Source organism: Rhipicephalus sanguineus, chromosome 2 (genome assembly GCF_013339695.2).
Source record: "Rhipicephalus sanguineus isolate Rsan-2018 chromosome 2, BIME_Rsan_1.4, whole genome shotgun sequence".
In the NCBI taxonomy this organism is placed as follows: domain Eukaryota; kingdom Metazoa; phylum Arthropoda; class Arachnida; order Ixodida; family Ixodidae; genus Rhipicephalus; species Rhipicephalus sanguineus.
In genome coordinates, this window is record NC_051177.1 from 133,790,591 (window position 1) to 133,807,769 (window position 17,179).

The window sequence follows — 17,179 nt, forward strand, 5'->3', positions numbered from 1 at the left end:
GGAGCGGTGACGCCGGTGGCGGCAGCGTAGGATAGGCCCTCGGCGACCGGCCGGTAGCCGAGGGCCTAATCGCTACGCCCGTCCACGGGCGTAGCGACAGACATTTTCGAGGGGAGGGGGTTCTCGCCATACTTCATGTATGTTCGTACGTGTGTTTCTATGGGTACGCGTATATACGTGCGCCTGCAAAATTTGAAAAAAAATTCGGGGGTTTTTAACCTCCAAATCCTCCCCCTGGCTACACCACTGTTTTCGCCAATCTTGATTAGCTTCTATTTATGCTCTCTAATTATACACTACAACTTGCACATGATACACTTCATGCTTTTCTTGGCATCATCGACTCTTGGCTTCATTAGGCCGTGCCGAGAAATTGAACGTAGCATATCTATGCATACCCCTTCTGTGTTCTTTCACAGCGGTGGTCTAGTGCTCATCGACTTGTTGCCATTAGAAAGCAAGATAAAGTTTGTAGATCTGCCAGCTCATGGAAGATGAAGTTGTTATGGGACGCCATCTGAGAAAAAAAAAGAATCGATCATCACTTCGGTCAAAAGAGGCACCGTCGAAGACTCTCGGAATTACACGTACACAAATACGAGGACCTGTGAGTGATCATGGGACGCGTAATATGAATTTTTTTGGTTTAGTCCTCAGAGGCGGCAAGCTATTTCTTGGTCCACAATAATTCATTTGCATTTATTTCCTAATCCGAATGCCGGGCTATGCTTCGCTTTTTGCACGTTGGGTTATTAGGTTATATCTAAGAAAAAAGAAAGCAAATCCGTAAACCCATTTGTCACGAGCGACAGTAGACGACGCTCGGTTTGTGTCTCGCGCTTTCGCGCGAAGAAAACGAAGAAGATCGACGCCGAGCTCGCACGCGCTCGGGCGGCTTCGCAGAATAAAGAAGAGGGCCTGGTAGTCCCTTCCTGGTCTCCAATGTGTTCGGTCGTCTTTCTTACGCCGCCTCGGAACCCATATTATCCGACGGCCACAACCATAACATTACCGTTATTTTGGTTACCATGTATTCATATAGCAGATGACGTTAAAGCACATTTTAACAGCGAAGCCGCTTCAACACGCCGTAACTTGTCTGTCGGAAACAGAAAGTATCATCATGAATCCGCACACGCCCTCAACATCCTGTTCAACTTCGTCCTCTTCTGCTTCGCTCCCAGAACACGTGCGCCGATTCCTCTAGCGTGGCCTGCAGCAATCATGAGCGAGCACAGAGAGATAGATAAAGAGAGAGAGGGAGAAAGAAAGAGATTTAAAGAAATATAAAGAGAAATTCTGGGCGAAAGAATATTCTTCTGGAGGCGGGCTTCGACCACGCGTACCCTCGATTCGAAGGCGAGTGTCCGAACCACTCGGCTATCCAGACAGGCTAGCAAAGCGTAACGTAGCCTTGCATATTAAAATGTATCAAGGGGGTGAGAAAGAAAATTGAGCGTGAGGAGGGCAGACATGATGGCGAGGAGGAGGGAAAGGAGGAGGCTAGAGAGGAAAGCATGTCATAGAATGAATGAGAAATAAAGAAATAGAGAGAAAGAGAGAGAGAGAGGTAGACAGAGAGAATCAAAGAAAAAGACAAAAAGAAATAGTGTGAGACTCAGAGTGAAAGGGATAGAAAGAAGTAGGATGCAAGCGAGAAATAAAGAGAAAGAAAGGAATGGAGGAGGAGGATGAGGAAAGGCAGAAAGGGCAAGAAATAAAGAGATTGATACACGTAAAGAAATGGAAATACACAGATAAAAAAAGGCATAGAAAACGAAAGTTATATAAGAAGAAAGAAAAAAGTTACAGTTTCGCCGCAAGGCCGAAGCAATGAACGCGATAGCAAGAAACTAATGCTATACGAAGTGAGGCTCGCCAATGGATACTCTCAGTTTGAACAGCGCTCCTGTTGCAAAGGCGGCCGAAGCAGCGAAGGAAACTAGCTTGCTTCAAGTGTCGAGCTGGTGACACTTGATAGTTCGCGCTCATCTTCTGTTTGTTCGTTTAGCGGCGTCCCTTGAGCTCGAGTTAATTTCGTACGCTCCGTAAGATGAGTGCGGACATCACGGTGAAAGCGTGAAACATCCCTCTTCCCCTCACCACGAGAAAACCGCGCGAACAGACAGCGCTAGGGCAAGGTTCTCCCTGCGCAAATATAAGAAGAAGCGAGCGAGCTCGCCCACGCCCTCCTCGCGCCATCTCGCTGGTAATGAAGAAACGCTTATAAGCGCCTGCCGCCTCTGAGTCCTGCCATTGGGGAAGGGTGTGTATATAACGCTCGCCGTTAGCTACCTGAAGGATCTGCGCTTTCTGGCGTAGTTGGTTAGCGCCTCGCGCCGCTGTACAATAGGTCGCTGGTTAGATTCCGCGTTTCGGAAGCATCTTTCTGAATTAGTTTGCTTTGGTACATTGATATATATATATATATATATATATATATATATATATATATATATATATATATATATATATATATATATATATATATATATATATATATATGTGTGTGTGTGTGTAACGCTATGAATGAAAGACGGGCCGTGGCTCATACGCCATACTTTTATTCTAATGCACGCGCCACCTCTTCCTCGTCGGCTTCTCATGCCATGGCTTCATGTGTCACACGATTCCCCCTCCCCCCGAAAGAGTGCGCGAGGTACTAACAAAAGTGAACGAGGAGTCTTATACGAGAAAATCAGGCCAATAGTTCCATGTCCCTAATGAGTTCAATGACCTCGCCAGTACTTTAGAACACGGTTCAGCAGTCCGGTGATGTCCAGCACAGCTCTGGTGGGCGTGGCTGGCTGTTCCACAGCAGGTGACATGGGGTTCCCCGGCGCCTGCATGCTGAGGAAAACACGGCTTGAGCTCCCGTGAAAAACGAAAACGGCTGGGAGACCTTGTAGCATTGGCAGGTCAAATGTCGTAGGCGTCGGGGTCTTTGTCGTGGCTTGTACACGCTGTTTGACTCTCGTTTGCGTGTTCGTTGACCGAAGATGATGGAGCGATGTCTGTGTTCTTGACGAGAACATGGGGTGGTTTCTTGCTTCTTTCGTCGTTGCCTGTGGTTTTGTCGCAGTTGTCTTGATCTGTGGCGCGGAAAGCATCCTTGGCGACGCTCCTTAATGCGGAGGTGTCTCAGATGTTGAAATTGTTGTCGGTTTCGTTGGTGTCTCTTCTGGAGAACTCCTTTATGCCGCAAGTGTTCTTTAGATGTAGTTTCAGTTCGTCGTTGTCCTTGTTCGAGTAACCGTTGTAGGCTCTGGGGTTCTTCGAGCTTCTTCTTTTGGCATTGCTGTTGTTGCGGGACTGGCTGAGGTGGGCTTCCTGGAGTAAGATGAGTCTGGTTTTCTTTGCAAGTTGATGTGATCAGCAAACAGTCGGTACTCGGTGGTCTATTGTAAGGCGTGTCTGGCGATGAAAGTAGTGTGCCAGAATCATCAGCAACCTTCCCAGGGTGTTCTGAGATGCCGTTCATTGTGGATGTTTCAATCAGTTGGCAGCGCGCAGGGTTTAGTGAATTCGAAACTTCTGTATTGCTTTGGCTCTCAGGTGAGTGATCACTGGACGCTACAGCAGCAGCCATGACATCACCAGGTTTCGATTGCGAATGTAGGTACGAAAGCGTGCCATGAGCGTTATGAGCAACTGAAGCGCCACTTGATGCAAAACCAGGTGGTGCGGCACGTATGCGATGTGACGAATCAGCTGCATTTGGTCGTTCAATAACGTCTGGAGCACTATGGTGCAGTGAACAGGTAGAAAATGCCGATTTCTTTGCCCATGGGAAACCTGGCGGTAGGTTCGGTCTTTTGGGAAAAGGGTCTGGATGCGTTTCGGTCAGCAGATGCTTTACCTTGTCAGCTTGGAATTGTAAATTCCTAGTCGGTGTTCGAATGTGTGAGGGATATTCTGAAGATTCATAAGATGGTACAATCGTCGCTAATTTTCTCACATGAGGTCTTGTTTGGCAAATATGCTTGCTGCGTGAAGAGTTCTCGTTACTGTGATGAAAAGGCTCCAGCTGGTGGGTTATGGACAAGTCTTCATCGTACTCTTTAAATCGAATGATCATTTCTTCTTTGATTTTTTTCCAAGATTCGTTGTTTTGGAAGATGTGCGTGAGGTAAAAGCGGAAGGCCTCACCGGTGACGTAGTCGTTGAAGTTTTTGACCCTCTCCCGTTCTGGCCATGATGCAGCGGTAGCGTGGACCTCGAAAAGGTGGAACCAGTCTTCTACAGGCCCATCGTCCGCCGATCCAGCGTACTTCGGGATGTCGAGGTCTGCCGATGATGCTGCCATGAAGCTGGTCACTGTATGCAGCGATGATCTGCACAGGTGGTCTGTATGTGGTCAGGGCGTCTTGTTGGGAACGTTGATGATGCGTGGCTGATGAAGTGGCTGCCAGGTCTTCATCCTGTCGACTTGTGTAACGCTATGAATGAAAGACGGGCCGTGGCTCATACGCTGGTTGGTTGGTTGGTTCCTCAGTACTTTGGCTCAACCCACTGCGGGGGATAGGCCATGAAGCGGACGGTGCTTTGCTTAGGAAACTAATTCACTTCGTGAAGGAAAAAGCTGAAATGAAATGTTTAGCCTTTACATATAAACTCGCAAGATTTAAAGAAGAGAAAAAAGAAAAAAAACGCCTATATAGAAACAACAACAAGAACAATAAAAAAATATATATATATACAGTTGCATATAAGACAACTGAGGCTACACTCAACATTCAATTCTTTTGGATTCTCGTAAAAAATTAGAGACAGCGTTGAAAACGCTCCTGTGGCTAAAACCAAATATGGTTGCCCCAAATGAAAGAATCACCGGAAGTGACAAATTCAAGCCCAACTTCCGCAGGGGTTCTTCTAGTAGTCTTTTTCTTTGTGTTTTAAATCTTCGGCACGTCAAAAAGAAGTGCTCCAGAGATTCCCTCTCATTACAGTGGAGGCATAACGGTGACTGAGCCAGACCCGACCTGTGAAGGTAAAAGTTCAGTGGTGGGACTCGACAGCGTAGCCTTGTAATTTGTATTTCTTCCTTCCTAGATGAACACCATCTGCTCTTCCAAGGAAACTTTAGCTGTGGGAAATCTGATGAAAACAAAGGAGATTTATCGAAGTTATTGGCCGTGGTACGCTTTTCAAATCTCGCTGCTGTGACATACGCTGACGTGGGCAATACAGACAAAATAGGGCCATCATGGGATGATATTGCCAGTGCATCCGCATATTCATTGAGTGCTAGCCCTCTATGGCCTGGTACCCACACTAATCGAACCAGCCGTACATGCCTGGGAATCATCGAATAGAACGTCTGTATGGTACTCGATAAATTAGGTGCACTTAACGCAGAACAGACAGAGAGGCAGTCTGTTAGTACAACCACTGCTGATAGACACTGGGGCAATTTACTCAATGCTAGGACTATTGCCAGCAATTCAGCCTGGTAAATAGGGGTGAAGTCCGGTAACCGAATCGAGAATGACCAGTCTAGAGAGAATGATACAATTCCCACACCTGCCTTCTCTTCACAAACGGACGCATCAGTCGCTATCACAGTATTAGTTTCTAACGTGGCCAGATGATCTTCCAAAATGCAATTTAGATATTTATATGGTAAATTTTTCGCGTTCTTGGGATATATATCATCAAATTCAATCCTAATTGTTTCTACAGTGCTGAGTATCTGTACTTCCCAGAGGTGAACTTTTAATGGGTCCAAAAGTCTCTGTGTAAAAATGACCTGGGGGCAACGTAATCTAGACCATTGGTGGTTAAAAAATGAGGCTTGCTGGTTAATGAAGACATACTGTGACCTCCTCTGTGGAGAAGCATAGATTTTTAGGAATGTACGTACTGTTAAAATATGAAATCTTTTGATAAGAGACGGCAGGCGTGATTCTTCGTATAGAATATTGTTTGCAACAAATTTTGGTAGCCCCAGACATAATCGTAATGATTCACGTTCTAACAAAACCAATGGTCGAACTTTATAAGCCGGAGAGCCAGAAAACAAAACGCAGCCGAATTCTAGAATTGGTCGAATGTACATGCAATAAATCATGACGAGCACGTCTCTGCGCAAACCGGCACGTTTATTGCTGAGCCTACGCAGCATCCCTACTGCGCGTGCTCCCTTAGTAGCCATGTTTTCTATATGGGGTCTCCAGTCAAGTTTGTCGGTATAGGTTACTCCTAAATACCTAATTGACTCGACCTGAGGTATCACGGCTTGTCGGTAAAGTAATGAAATTTGCACTGGTACATTTTGTGCGAAAACAACAATTGCACTTTTATTAATATTTAGCGATAAATTAATACCCTCTAGCCACGTTTCCAGGCTATTCATATATTTCTGCAGGGTTTGGTAAAGAGTGTGAATGTCTGCTGACGTAGCGAAAAATGCGATATCATCGGCATACACATACACCTGCACGTTCTGCTGTATGGGAATAGAACATAGCAGAATATTAAATAATAAGGGTGATAACACTGAACCCTGCGGGAGGCCTCTCGTTTGCTTATATTTTGAAGAACTGACACCAGATTGCGAGCAATAAAATTCTCTATCCCTCAAGAAAGCATAGACCCTTGCCACAAAGTATTCTGGCAGTCCTAAGTTCTGAAGCGAATTTATCAGTTTCACATGCTCCACACTGTCATAGGCTTTGGTGATATCTAAGGTTACTAAAGCTGAATATTGTTTATGATATCGAGCAAGCTGTATTCTACTTTCTAGATCAACATGTGCACACCAAATGGAACAACCACGCCTGAAACCAACTTGACATGGGCTCAGTGTCATTTTTTCTGACATCCAGCGATCTACCCGGCTATGTAAAATTCTCTCGACGAGTTTTACTAGATTTGATGTGAGTGCTATAGGCCTGATATTATCTAATGCACGCGCCACCTCTTCCTTCCTCGTCGGCTTCTCATGCCATGGCTTCATGTGTCATATATATATATATATATATATATATATATATATATATATATATATATATATATATATATATATATATATATATATATACATACATATACGGTGCAAGACAACGGCGACGGCGACGGCAAAATCCAGCTGAGACTGTCCATACAATTGCTATCGCAATAAAAGAAAATTGGCAACTGAGCAAAACAGCAAACGCCAGGACTACATAGGTGCCCTTCAGCGCACCGCTGGCTTTCAATAGTGCACAGGTTCATGCTGGGGGTTAAAAGAGCGTGTATATGGTGCCTTATCTGCCTTTGGAACGTCGCTGTTGCAAATTGCCAATACATTTTAGTGTACAAGTCACAGCTTTATTTATTCAGTGAACAAACACTAAGGTCTTTTTACTTTGTTTGCGCGTACCTAGCCTATGGAACAAGATCCTGTGCGAATGGGTGCATGCAGCGATACATCAGGGTTACGGAACCGGCATCAAGAGAAAGAAGAGCAGTCGATAAACGACGTCATAGTCATTGTGCAGTGCTTCTTTTTAGTCGACGTACGGATCCACCCATGCCCTCCTCCGAAAGCATTCTGCAAAGAACACGGTCTTACTCTGCCTCCAGAATCGGAGGCAATGCAAGATTTGTCACCCCACCTGGTTTTGCACTGCCTCCGGGATTGGCGCACCGATGACCAAGTTACGTCATCACATCATCACATGATTTTTCGGATTACTCATGTTGACGCCTACGCTCAATTTCCGCGCTTAATGTGGCACACACACACACACACACACACACACACACACACACACACACACACACACACACACACATATATATATATATATATATATATATGTGTGTGTGTGTGTGTGTGTATAATAATTTAATAAATATATATATATATATATTTATTAAATAAATCGGACTATATCCAAGAGGGCAACCGCCAATTAACTAACACCTCTTTTTACAAACCACTTTATAAAGACCCAACTCTAGAACATCAAGCAATAATAAACACCGCACTGTGGAGCTCGGAGAGTTAGATCCTAAAATTTCTAAGGCCCTTACTGTAGCACGTGCTACACCAGGACGGTTTTATATGCTTCCGAAAATACACAAGAAAGGAAACCCCGGCAGACCAATTATTTCGGGAAGAGGTACCCTCACCGAACCAATATCAAGCTACATAGACTCCCTAATTAAGGACATTCCGCCTACACACTCCTCCTACCTACGTGATACCAACCACTTCATACGGATCATCAACGATATAAAAATCCCTGATGGTGCCTTTCTTGTAACTCTTGATGTAACTTCCCTTTACACTAATATTCCCCATAAAGACGGCATCAAAACATTAGTAGAGTCCTATAGTGAGCACAAATGTGATGACTCGCCAAGTCCAACAGTAATTGAAACCCTTGCGAAGCCGGTACTTCAACTCAATAGCTCTGAGTTTCATAACCAATACTATCTACAAATAAATGGCACTGCTATGGGGACTCGAATGGCACCCAACTACGCTAATATTTTTATGAATGATCTTGAAACTAAGTTCTTGTCAACCCAGAAAATTAAGCCCCTTCTTTACAAACGCTTCTTAGATGATATCTTTATCATTTGGACGGATACACAAGAGAGCTTAATTAATTTTATAGAATCCTTCAACAAAGCTCATCCAGACATAACTTTCACTCACACATACTCAAGAACTGAAATCAATTTCCTCGACGTCCACGTAAAAGTAAAAGACGGGTCCTTGACTAGTACCGTTTACAAAAAGCCTACAGACAGACAGCAGTACCTTCACTTCGATAGTTGCCACCCTCGTCACTGCAAGACGAGCATCCCGTACTCGCAAGACCACCGATTCAGGAGAATTTGCTCCCGCCCCGAAGACTTTGAGGCCAACGCAAATAACTTGCGCAACGCACTTGCGAAGCAACACTATCCTCCTTCTATAGTCAACGACGCCATACGTAAAGGGGCAAACCTAGATCGCCAACAACTACTTTATCAGCAGAAAGAATTAAAACAAGAGGGACGGAAAAACTTGGTTCTAACATTTGGAAGCAACCCCCCTAACGTAAACAAAATTCTAAAGAGACACTACAACATCTTACAACAGAGTAAACGACTATCAAGAATTTTCACTTCCCCTCCGCGAGTCGTTTATAGACGCCCCAAAAACATTAAGGATTACCTTGTACGTTCGAAAACCGATAAGGCACCTGTAACTGGATGCCAGCCATGCGGTAAGGCTCGTTGCAAGGTGTGCAAACACGTACAGACAACTAAATTTGTTGAAAGCACGCATTCCAATTTCAAATACTCTCTTCACTCAAACCTTAACTGTGACAGCTCTAATGTAGTATACCTCCTCGAGTGCGGAGTATGCAGTATTCAATACATAGGTCAGACAGACACGGCCTTCCGCACCCGCTTTAATAACCATCGTTCCCATGTTAATTCGCTTCCGCGTCTTCCTCTGTCTCAGCGTATAAATTCCGAAAACCACCCATTTGATTCCATCAAGGTTACACTCCTGCAAAGTGGTTTCTCCAGTACAAGGGAGCGTGAACAGCGCGAATCCTATATGATTTATAAATTGAATACATTGAAGGCTGGCCTAAACATCAATCCGGGCATACTGTCTTCAATTCGTGCTCTGGAAGATTCAAGTTAATGATAATCTTAACTGAAGATCTCTCTTTTTTATTATTTTCTTACTTTTTATTATAGTTTATTTTATTATTTTTTCGGACATCGCTTCAGGAGCACGCTGTCGGACATACAGCAGGCTCACACGCATTCCAATCTTAAGGTATTCTCCATTTTCTTCATAAGCATTAACTGGAGCCACAAACCGGAGACCGTGACCACCTGTTTTTTAGTGAATGTGCCTTTGTACACTCTTCCCGGACTTTTACTAAGCTTTTTGAGTTGACTGCCTTTAAGCGCTTATCCCTTCTTGTGAAGCTTCATCCCCTCACAGGCTTCAGGAGCAAATGTGGAGGGGGGGAACCGAAGACGTGAGGTGTGACAATGGGCTGGAGGAATGCACCCATGTTGTGTTGGGGCTTCAAAGCATTGGAACTCGTCTAGTGACTACAGGAATGTACCTCACCTGGACGATCTTTGGATATCAGCGGAGTTTTTGTTTTCTTTCTTTTCTCTTCTTTTCTCTTTTTTTATTATTCAGGAAACACGTGTGTTTCGTAGGCCAAAGTATGTGCACGTGGGGTGTTGACGATTATTTCTTGTTCTCTTTTTTTTCTTTTTTTCTCAAGAAACACGTGTTATTCTTATGTCAGTCAAAGTATGTGCACAAGCGTATTCGCGACTTATTTCGGCAGGTTTCTTACCTTTTTTTTAACACGAAAGTGTTTTATGCCGGGGTCCACCAAGATTTCAGTGACGTATTTCCGTCACGGAAATGACGTCGAAAAAAATTACACTATAAGATGTCAAAGAAAAAAAGTTCAGCAACGGGCATCGAACCCACGACCGCTCGGTCCGCATCAACAGATGCCGGGCACGCTATCCACTGCGCCACGGCCACAGACTCTATAAGCTTTACAAACGCGCCTTTTATATCTACCACTCTCCCGGTCGGCGAGGTGGTGGTGCCCTCTGGGAGCAGTAAAGTAAAGCAATTCTTCATTACTGTGGCCTCCGCGATTAGCACCTGCAACGCGTTACACGTCCGTCCCATTCGGCGCGTTTTTAATGGAAGTTCACTTTTGTCACGGCCTTACCACACCGTGAGGCGGCGATCTTAGCGCAAGCGTCGTAAAAGCGTCGGCCTCACTCATAGCATCATGCCAATCCAAGCCAAAAATAGCTCTGCGACGCGCGCCTGCCTCACCTGGCTGTAACATCGTGTTCCCCACTCACGTGCTGTCCCCGAGAAAAATCGCGGCCGGGCTACTGGGGCAGCACGACGCGCTTTGCGTTTCCCTCTAGTCCGGCCGTGGTGTTCAATCACATTTTAACACGCCGCGGGATGGCGACCAAGTTCTGCGTCCAATATGCGACGCTCTTATGGCTATTACTCCTCGTTCTCTGATTACGCTTTCACCGTTAACTACTACAGCTACCACAAGGGTTTGTTTAATCATTTACCACGGACGTTAGTCGTCGAGATGAAGACGTACCACCAATTGTCAAAGTGGGTGCATCAACGTTAAACGGTACTGTAGCTGCCAGGCATCAATTTACATTGTACAAACTCTCTTATATCAATGTACAATAAACATTTAGTTAATTCTGTGAGGGCACCATTTACTTTCGTGTTATTCCGATTCCTATGACGGAGGGATCGACCATCTTTTTTCTCTTTTTTCTGTATGTACTTTTTCTTAACCTTTTTCTCTTTCTCTCGGCTCGGAGAACGATGATATAAAAGCGCACCGAAGCCTGGTAAATTTCATCCTGATGAAGATCGGTCTCCGATCGAAACGTCGACAAATAAACAGTTTTTTAGAAGCGTATACCTTTTTCCTATATATATATATATATATATATATATATATATATATATATATATATATATATATATATATATATATATATATATATGTATATATATATATATAGAGAGAGAGAGAGAGAGAGAGAATTTCAATTGATCGTGAGAGATTGTTTTAAGGCTACACAAGATTTTCCCAAGTGCTTCCATTCTCTAGCACCAACAGGCACGTGATATGTTGTTGATCTCAGCATTTCAGGCATTTAATCTTAATCTCTGGTATTTGAAAATCTATTTATTCCACAATAAGTCTTCTTCTATTTTTCTACACCTGTAATAAACTCGCAGGCTTGAAATGTATGGGCAATTTGTAATCTGTAACATCAGTTCCGGTCAAACAAAAATTATAAATTGAATATTTCATATTTACGAAACGGCGCCACTAAGTAAGACGAAAACACAATGTAGCACATGAAACACAAGCGCCGAACCCTCAACTGAACTTTTATTCACATGCAACTGTTTTGCCTTACTTTGTGACGCCGTTTCATAAATATGAATCCTTACCAACTAGCCCAATTGACAGGCCTAGAAATTTAATGTGGCTCGCGGCACCGGGCATATGATAGGCTTGTCCAAAATTGGCCACGCCAGAAACGTGGAAAAATGTACGCATCGTTTTAAAGCCCGCCGAAGAAACAGCGGAACGTGGCAAGCCTTTACAATTGATCTCTAAAATGCTACACACCACCGCTAAAGGAATATATATATATATATATATATATATATATATATATATATGCTGCGCCCGCAGCGGGAGGCCGCCATATGCACGCGCTCGCGATCTCACTGAAGGCTAGCGGCGCATTGATGAAAAAAAGAAAAAAGTGGTCAAGGTCATCACGCGCGTGCGACGTTACTTCTTCACCCCGCGTCATTCCTCCCTGCAGAACTTCCAGCGCGTCCGTCGGGACGAGAGAATAGAGAAAGCAATTGCAGCGTGCGACAAATCTCTCTTAACTCCGCTCGTACTTGACGGACTCTAAAAAAATTGCGGCGGTCGATTGGTGAGGTAATAAACTCATTTAGTGAAGCCATGCGATGGTTAATACAAAAAGTGTTGCACGGCCCTTTTAAGGCTTCAGTTTTAAATGCATCGCCCGTTGGAACCCTCTTGTGTCCTCAGCTGGATATGGTACACAATCTCTCATTTTCAGTGACTATCCGGGCCACTGAAAGCCGGTATCAGCCAGGATAACGGCTACATCTGTTTGCTCTTTCATAAGCTGTACTCCCTCTCCATCTCCTTTTGTTACGACATACAGATTGCGTTACATCGTACGCTGCGCAGTTGTTCTCATGCTTCACTGTTAGTTTATAACTGGTACCATTAAGTTAGTACCGCAAAATCAGAATGGTGGTGCACTTTTCGCTTTAGGGACAGCGGCAGATTGAATGTCGTGATATTAAATTTCCTGCGACATTCCCTCCAGCCTATCCTTATTCTTTGTTTTTGTGCATGCTCCGAAAGTGAAAACATGTGAATTGGATGACGTTTTCGTTCTGAAGCTAAGCTAGAGACCAAATCATTTTAACAGCGGAACTGTTTACGCTTGCCGAAACACCGCGTGCCATTCGCACAAAATTTGGCGGGTATGCGCCGCAGAAAGCGGGTACGTGCCAAGCAGCTCGTAATATAGCATAGCTTTGCATAGTATAGTATACCAAGAATGTGGGAAAGAGAAGCGAGGGGGAGTAGGAGGCGAGAGGGCAAATTATAGCATAGCCATGTATAGTATTGTATAGCAATGGTGTGGGAAAGGGAAGTGAGGATTAGTACCAGCGAAATGAGCAGGGGAGAGGGTAAATAGTCACATAGCCATGTACAGAAAAATATAGCAAAAATGGGAAAGGGGAAGTAAAGGTGAGGAGGGGAAAGAAGGAAAGAAAGGTTATCAGCTCCACTGTTTCCTCATTCTGAGCACCAGTAGTGTGTAGCGGCCCCAGTTTTTTTTAATTATGAGCCGACATGACAGACGTTGCGTGACACTTCAAGTACATGAAAAAAGCGAGTAGTACTGAATCTTCCAAATGTGATGGAATTACAGACAGTTTATTGCAAAAGTGACATGGACGCTTTTGGTGCATAACAGAGGAAGCAGTGGACTGGTGTTCCCTTTCAAGAATGAAATATTTAGGGTATTCTATTTAAAAAGTCAGCAGAAAGATGGAAAGTTGGGCAACTTGGTATGCTTCCAAGATGAAATGGAACAGTGCTTGTGTCTACGGCTTTTCCGCGCTGTTCCATTTCATCATTACGAGGTCAGTACTAGCCCGCCCAAATATGGATCGCTGTAAACTTTGTAGAAAACATGGACAAACTGCACATTAAGAAACTTCTAATCGTACACAACGCTAGTTTGACACATATCGAGACGAACTTTACGAAATACAAGGTTAAAGGCACTGCGGAAGTAGCTGTAATCTGTTTACGTCTCTCTAATAGAAGGTCGGGTACTCACCAATCCTGAGGGCCGGCCTCAGCAATTGCGGCAGTCTCACCATCAACCTTGCTGCAATATGTATGCAGAAAAGTCGTCTTATTTATTGCATCATTTACAAACGTATTAGGTTTTTGTGGCTAAAACTATCGTGTAGCAATGAGCCCGTAAAGAATGAATGCCCTGATAGGATCTTCAGTGTCAAGGATGTGCAAACTTACACCTAGATCCTCCATGCTGGCAAAGGCTTTGCGAAAGCCTTAACTATAGGGTCATTCCATGCCAAATCATACGGCGTTTTTCCGACCATAACAAATATGGCTGAAAAAATTTCCACGTTTTTCTTGAAGTTCGAAACTCGTTCTGCTCGTTAATTTCTGTTGCCAAAAATTTTCCCGCCTGTTTGTGAGAGTGTAGTTTTGCGCCGACTGAGCTAAAGGGCATCAAACAATTTTTTTCAGAAGACGTTTATGCGATGTACTCAATAAAATGGTATTTCTGGCAAGCTAATGAATTGATGTAACCGTAAAAATAATGACTTATTTAGGTATATCGATTCTTCGAGGGCTTTTCGCACGAGCAAAATTGAATAAAATTGCAAAGATTGATATTTTTTTACAGGAACAAAGCAAATTGAAACCGTAGAAATGAATTATGTTCTGGTGGCCTGTTCGACATACTACAAAAGAAAAATAATTTAGTCGCTGAAGGTGTAGCAGATCGTCTGAAAAAAATTGCGAATTTAACTTTTTTGAGAAAAGCTCTGTATTCAGCATCAGAAAACTTGACTTGGCGGTCGGACTAAAATATGCACTATACTTCATTTGAAAGCTCTATGTATTAGCTGAACATTGGTAAAGTTAAAAAGCGGTCTTATTTTTTCAACTTGAGAAATATAATTTTGAAATTTTGTATCTCGGCCAGCTTTTCGCCGATGTAACTCAAGCGGTATGAAGCACCCACAACGGCAATCTTCAGTCCATGCCCACTGACCTGGGATGCAGACGTCAAGCATGGAACTGTCTATAAAGCAACCCCAATTCCTTTTCCATTGCTTTATAGACAGTACCATATTTGACGTCTGCATCCCAGGTCAGTGGGCATGGACTGAAGATTGCCGTTGTGAGTGCTCTTCATGGCGCTTCAGATACGTCGGTGAAAAGCTGGTGGAGATACAAAATTTCAAAAAAATATTTCTCCAGTTAGAAAAATAATACCCTTTTGTAGCTTTGCCAATGTTCAGCTAATACATAGAGCTCTTAAATGGAGTGTCGTGCGTATTTTTAGTCCGACCACCAAGCAAGTTTTTTGATGCTAAATACAGAGCTTTTCTAAAAAAAAGTGAAATTTGCAATTTTTTTTCAGACGATCTGCTACACCTTCAGCGACTGAATTATTTTTCTTTTGTAGTATGTTAAACAGGCCACCAGTACATAAATCATTTCTACCCCTTGAGGTTGCCTTTTTCCTGGAAAAAATATGAAACTTGCAACTTTATTAAATTTTGCTCGTGAAATAAGCCCTCGTACAGTGCTGGGCAGTATCGAAGATACATGTATCTTCGATACTATCCTAGATACTCTTTGGGTATCTTGTATCTGTATCGCGATACGTCTCGCAAAAAAAGTATCTGTATCTGTATTTCCGATACTTTGAAGAATGTATCGTGTATCTTAAGATACAAGATACTACGATCGCCCCATCCCCGTGCGAAACAATAAACGTTGGCTGAGCTTCGCTTCTCAAGCTGATAGTGCTGCCACTAAGTCACCAGAATAAAACTAAAGGCAGTGACATTGTTTGATATTTCCGGAAGAGTTTTCCAGCGAGGATATGCGTTAAGCTCTGAGCGTCCCTGTATATTGGTTGAGCCGAGTTACGAGGTGGCACTCGTGACGTCTCGACAGATGAGCGCGTGAATATCTGCGCCCAGCCGAATTTTTGTTTAATCGTTTTTTTTAAGTTTTGGCAGTGCCATAACCACTTGGCACTTAGCCACTCTCCTGTACCGCGCACTACAATGCGTGAGGCGCCATTCACACACATGCTGATGACGCTGTAGAGTCATTATCGAAGTTCCTCTTGTGTGGTGCTTCGTTACGAAGTCTGAAGAATGCAAGAATGGCGGGTTGCTTTGCGTCTCGTGGCTTCCACACATCGGCGATTTGAAGGATCTCGTGGATGTAAGTTTGCATTACATGCGATGAGATTGACTAATATGCATATAAGATTCCAACAGCTATAGTACCAACGGTACCGAGGCTGGATTTCACAGAACAAGCATTCACGTAACAGGCGTTATCTTGGCGTACGTCTTTTTTTCTTTTATTCAAAGTTTTTGAAATCATAATTTGATGGTTAGCAGACATTCTTTCTTAGCTGTCCATTCCATACAATTGCTTATTGCTTATTGCAATATGGCGTGCTGCCAAGGTAAGCTCTCTCGTTTGTTCCCAGTTTTAACTGTCTGCGTCATTTTTGCTACTGTTTACATATCGCCACGCCCACTTCTTGTTTTATATTGATGTTCTTTGGGTTTGACCAGCAAGGATGGTTATCAACGCTCGAGGCTGTCCGCGGAGCAGTGTCCGAGAAACTTCTCGATTGTAGTAGATCGTTTTGTTAAGATTTCGCGCCGCACGCGAATGTTCCAGCTTTATCGAGAGATAACGCCGCCACCAGCGATATCGCTGGAAAGTTCGATAGCACCTGTATAAAAGCCGACGCACTTGACCGCTTGTCAGTTGATCGACGGACGACGCCCTGTTCGCCGCTATCATTGTACAGAGTGTATTGCTGTAGTTATATCTCTCATTTTCCGGCCACAAGTTCGGCCAAATAAACAGTTTCATTCTACAAACGCCGACTGCTGTCTTCGTCGACGTCACGACCACGTGACATCTGGTGGAAGTGCTGCTCGTTAATGTTCCGGACGCCCCCGTCAAGCCGTGAACCCAGCCCACGTCGCGAAGAAGACACCGTACTGGCCGGATTGAAGTGGCAGACGTGCCTTGTGTATTTGGACGACGTCGTCGTGTTTTCCTCGACCTTCGACGACCATCTCCGGCGGCTTGAGGCAGTACTTCAAGCAATCAAGACCTCTGGACTGACCCTGAAGCCAGAAAAGTGCCGACTCGCATACGACGAGCTCCTGTTTCTGGGTCATGTGATCAGCAAGTCTGGAGTGCGCCCAGACCCGCGGAAAACAGCTGCCATCGCCGACTTCGCGCCACCCACAGACAAGAAGGCCGTGCGC

General features: G+C 44.0%; 1 protein-coding gene across 2 annotated transcripts in view; it reads right to left on the reverse strand.

Moving 5' to 3' along the window:
• Positions 1–17,179, reverse strand: part of LOC119383680 (uncharacterized) — a 73,761-nt gene that overhangs the window by 40,176 nt on the left and 16,406 nt on the right. For both annotated transcript variants that reach the window (XM_037651957.2, XM_037651956.2), the window contains exon 2: positions 13,945–13,995. In XM_037651957.2, the coding sequence (XP_037507885.1) occupies positions 13,945–13,995 (51 nt within the window). The remainder of the gene's footprint in view (positions 1–13,944; positions 13,996–17,179) is intronic.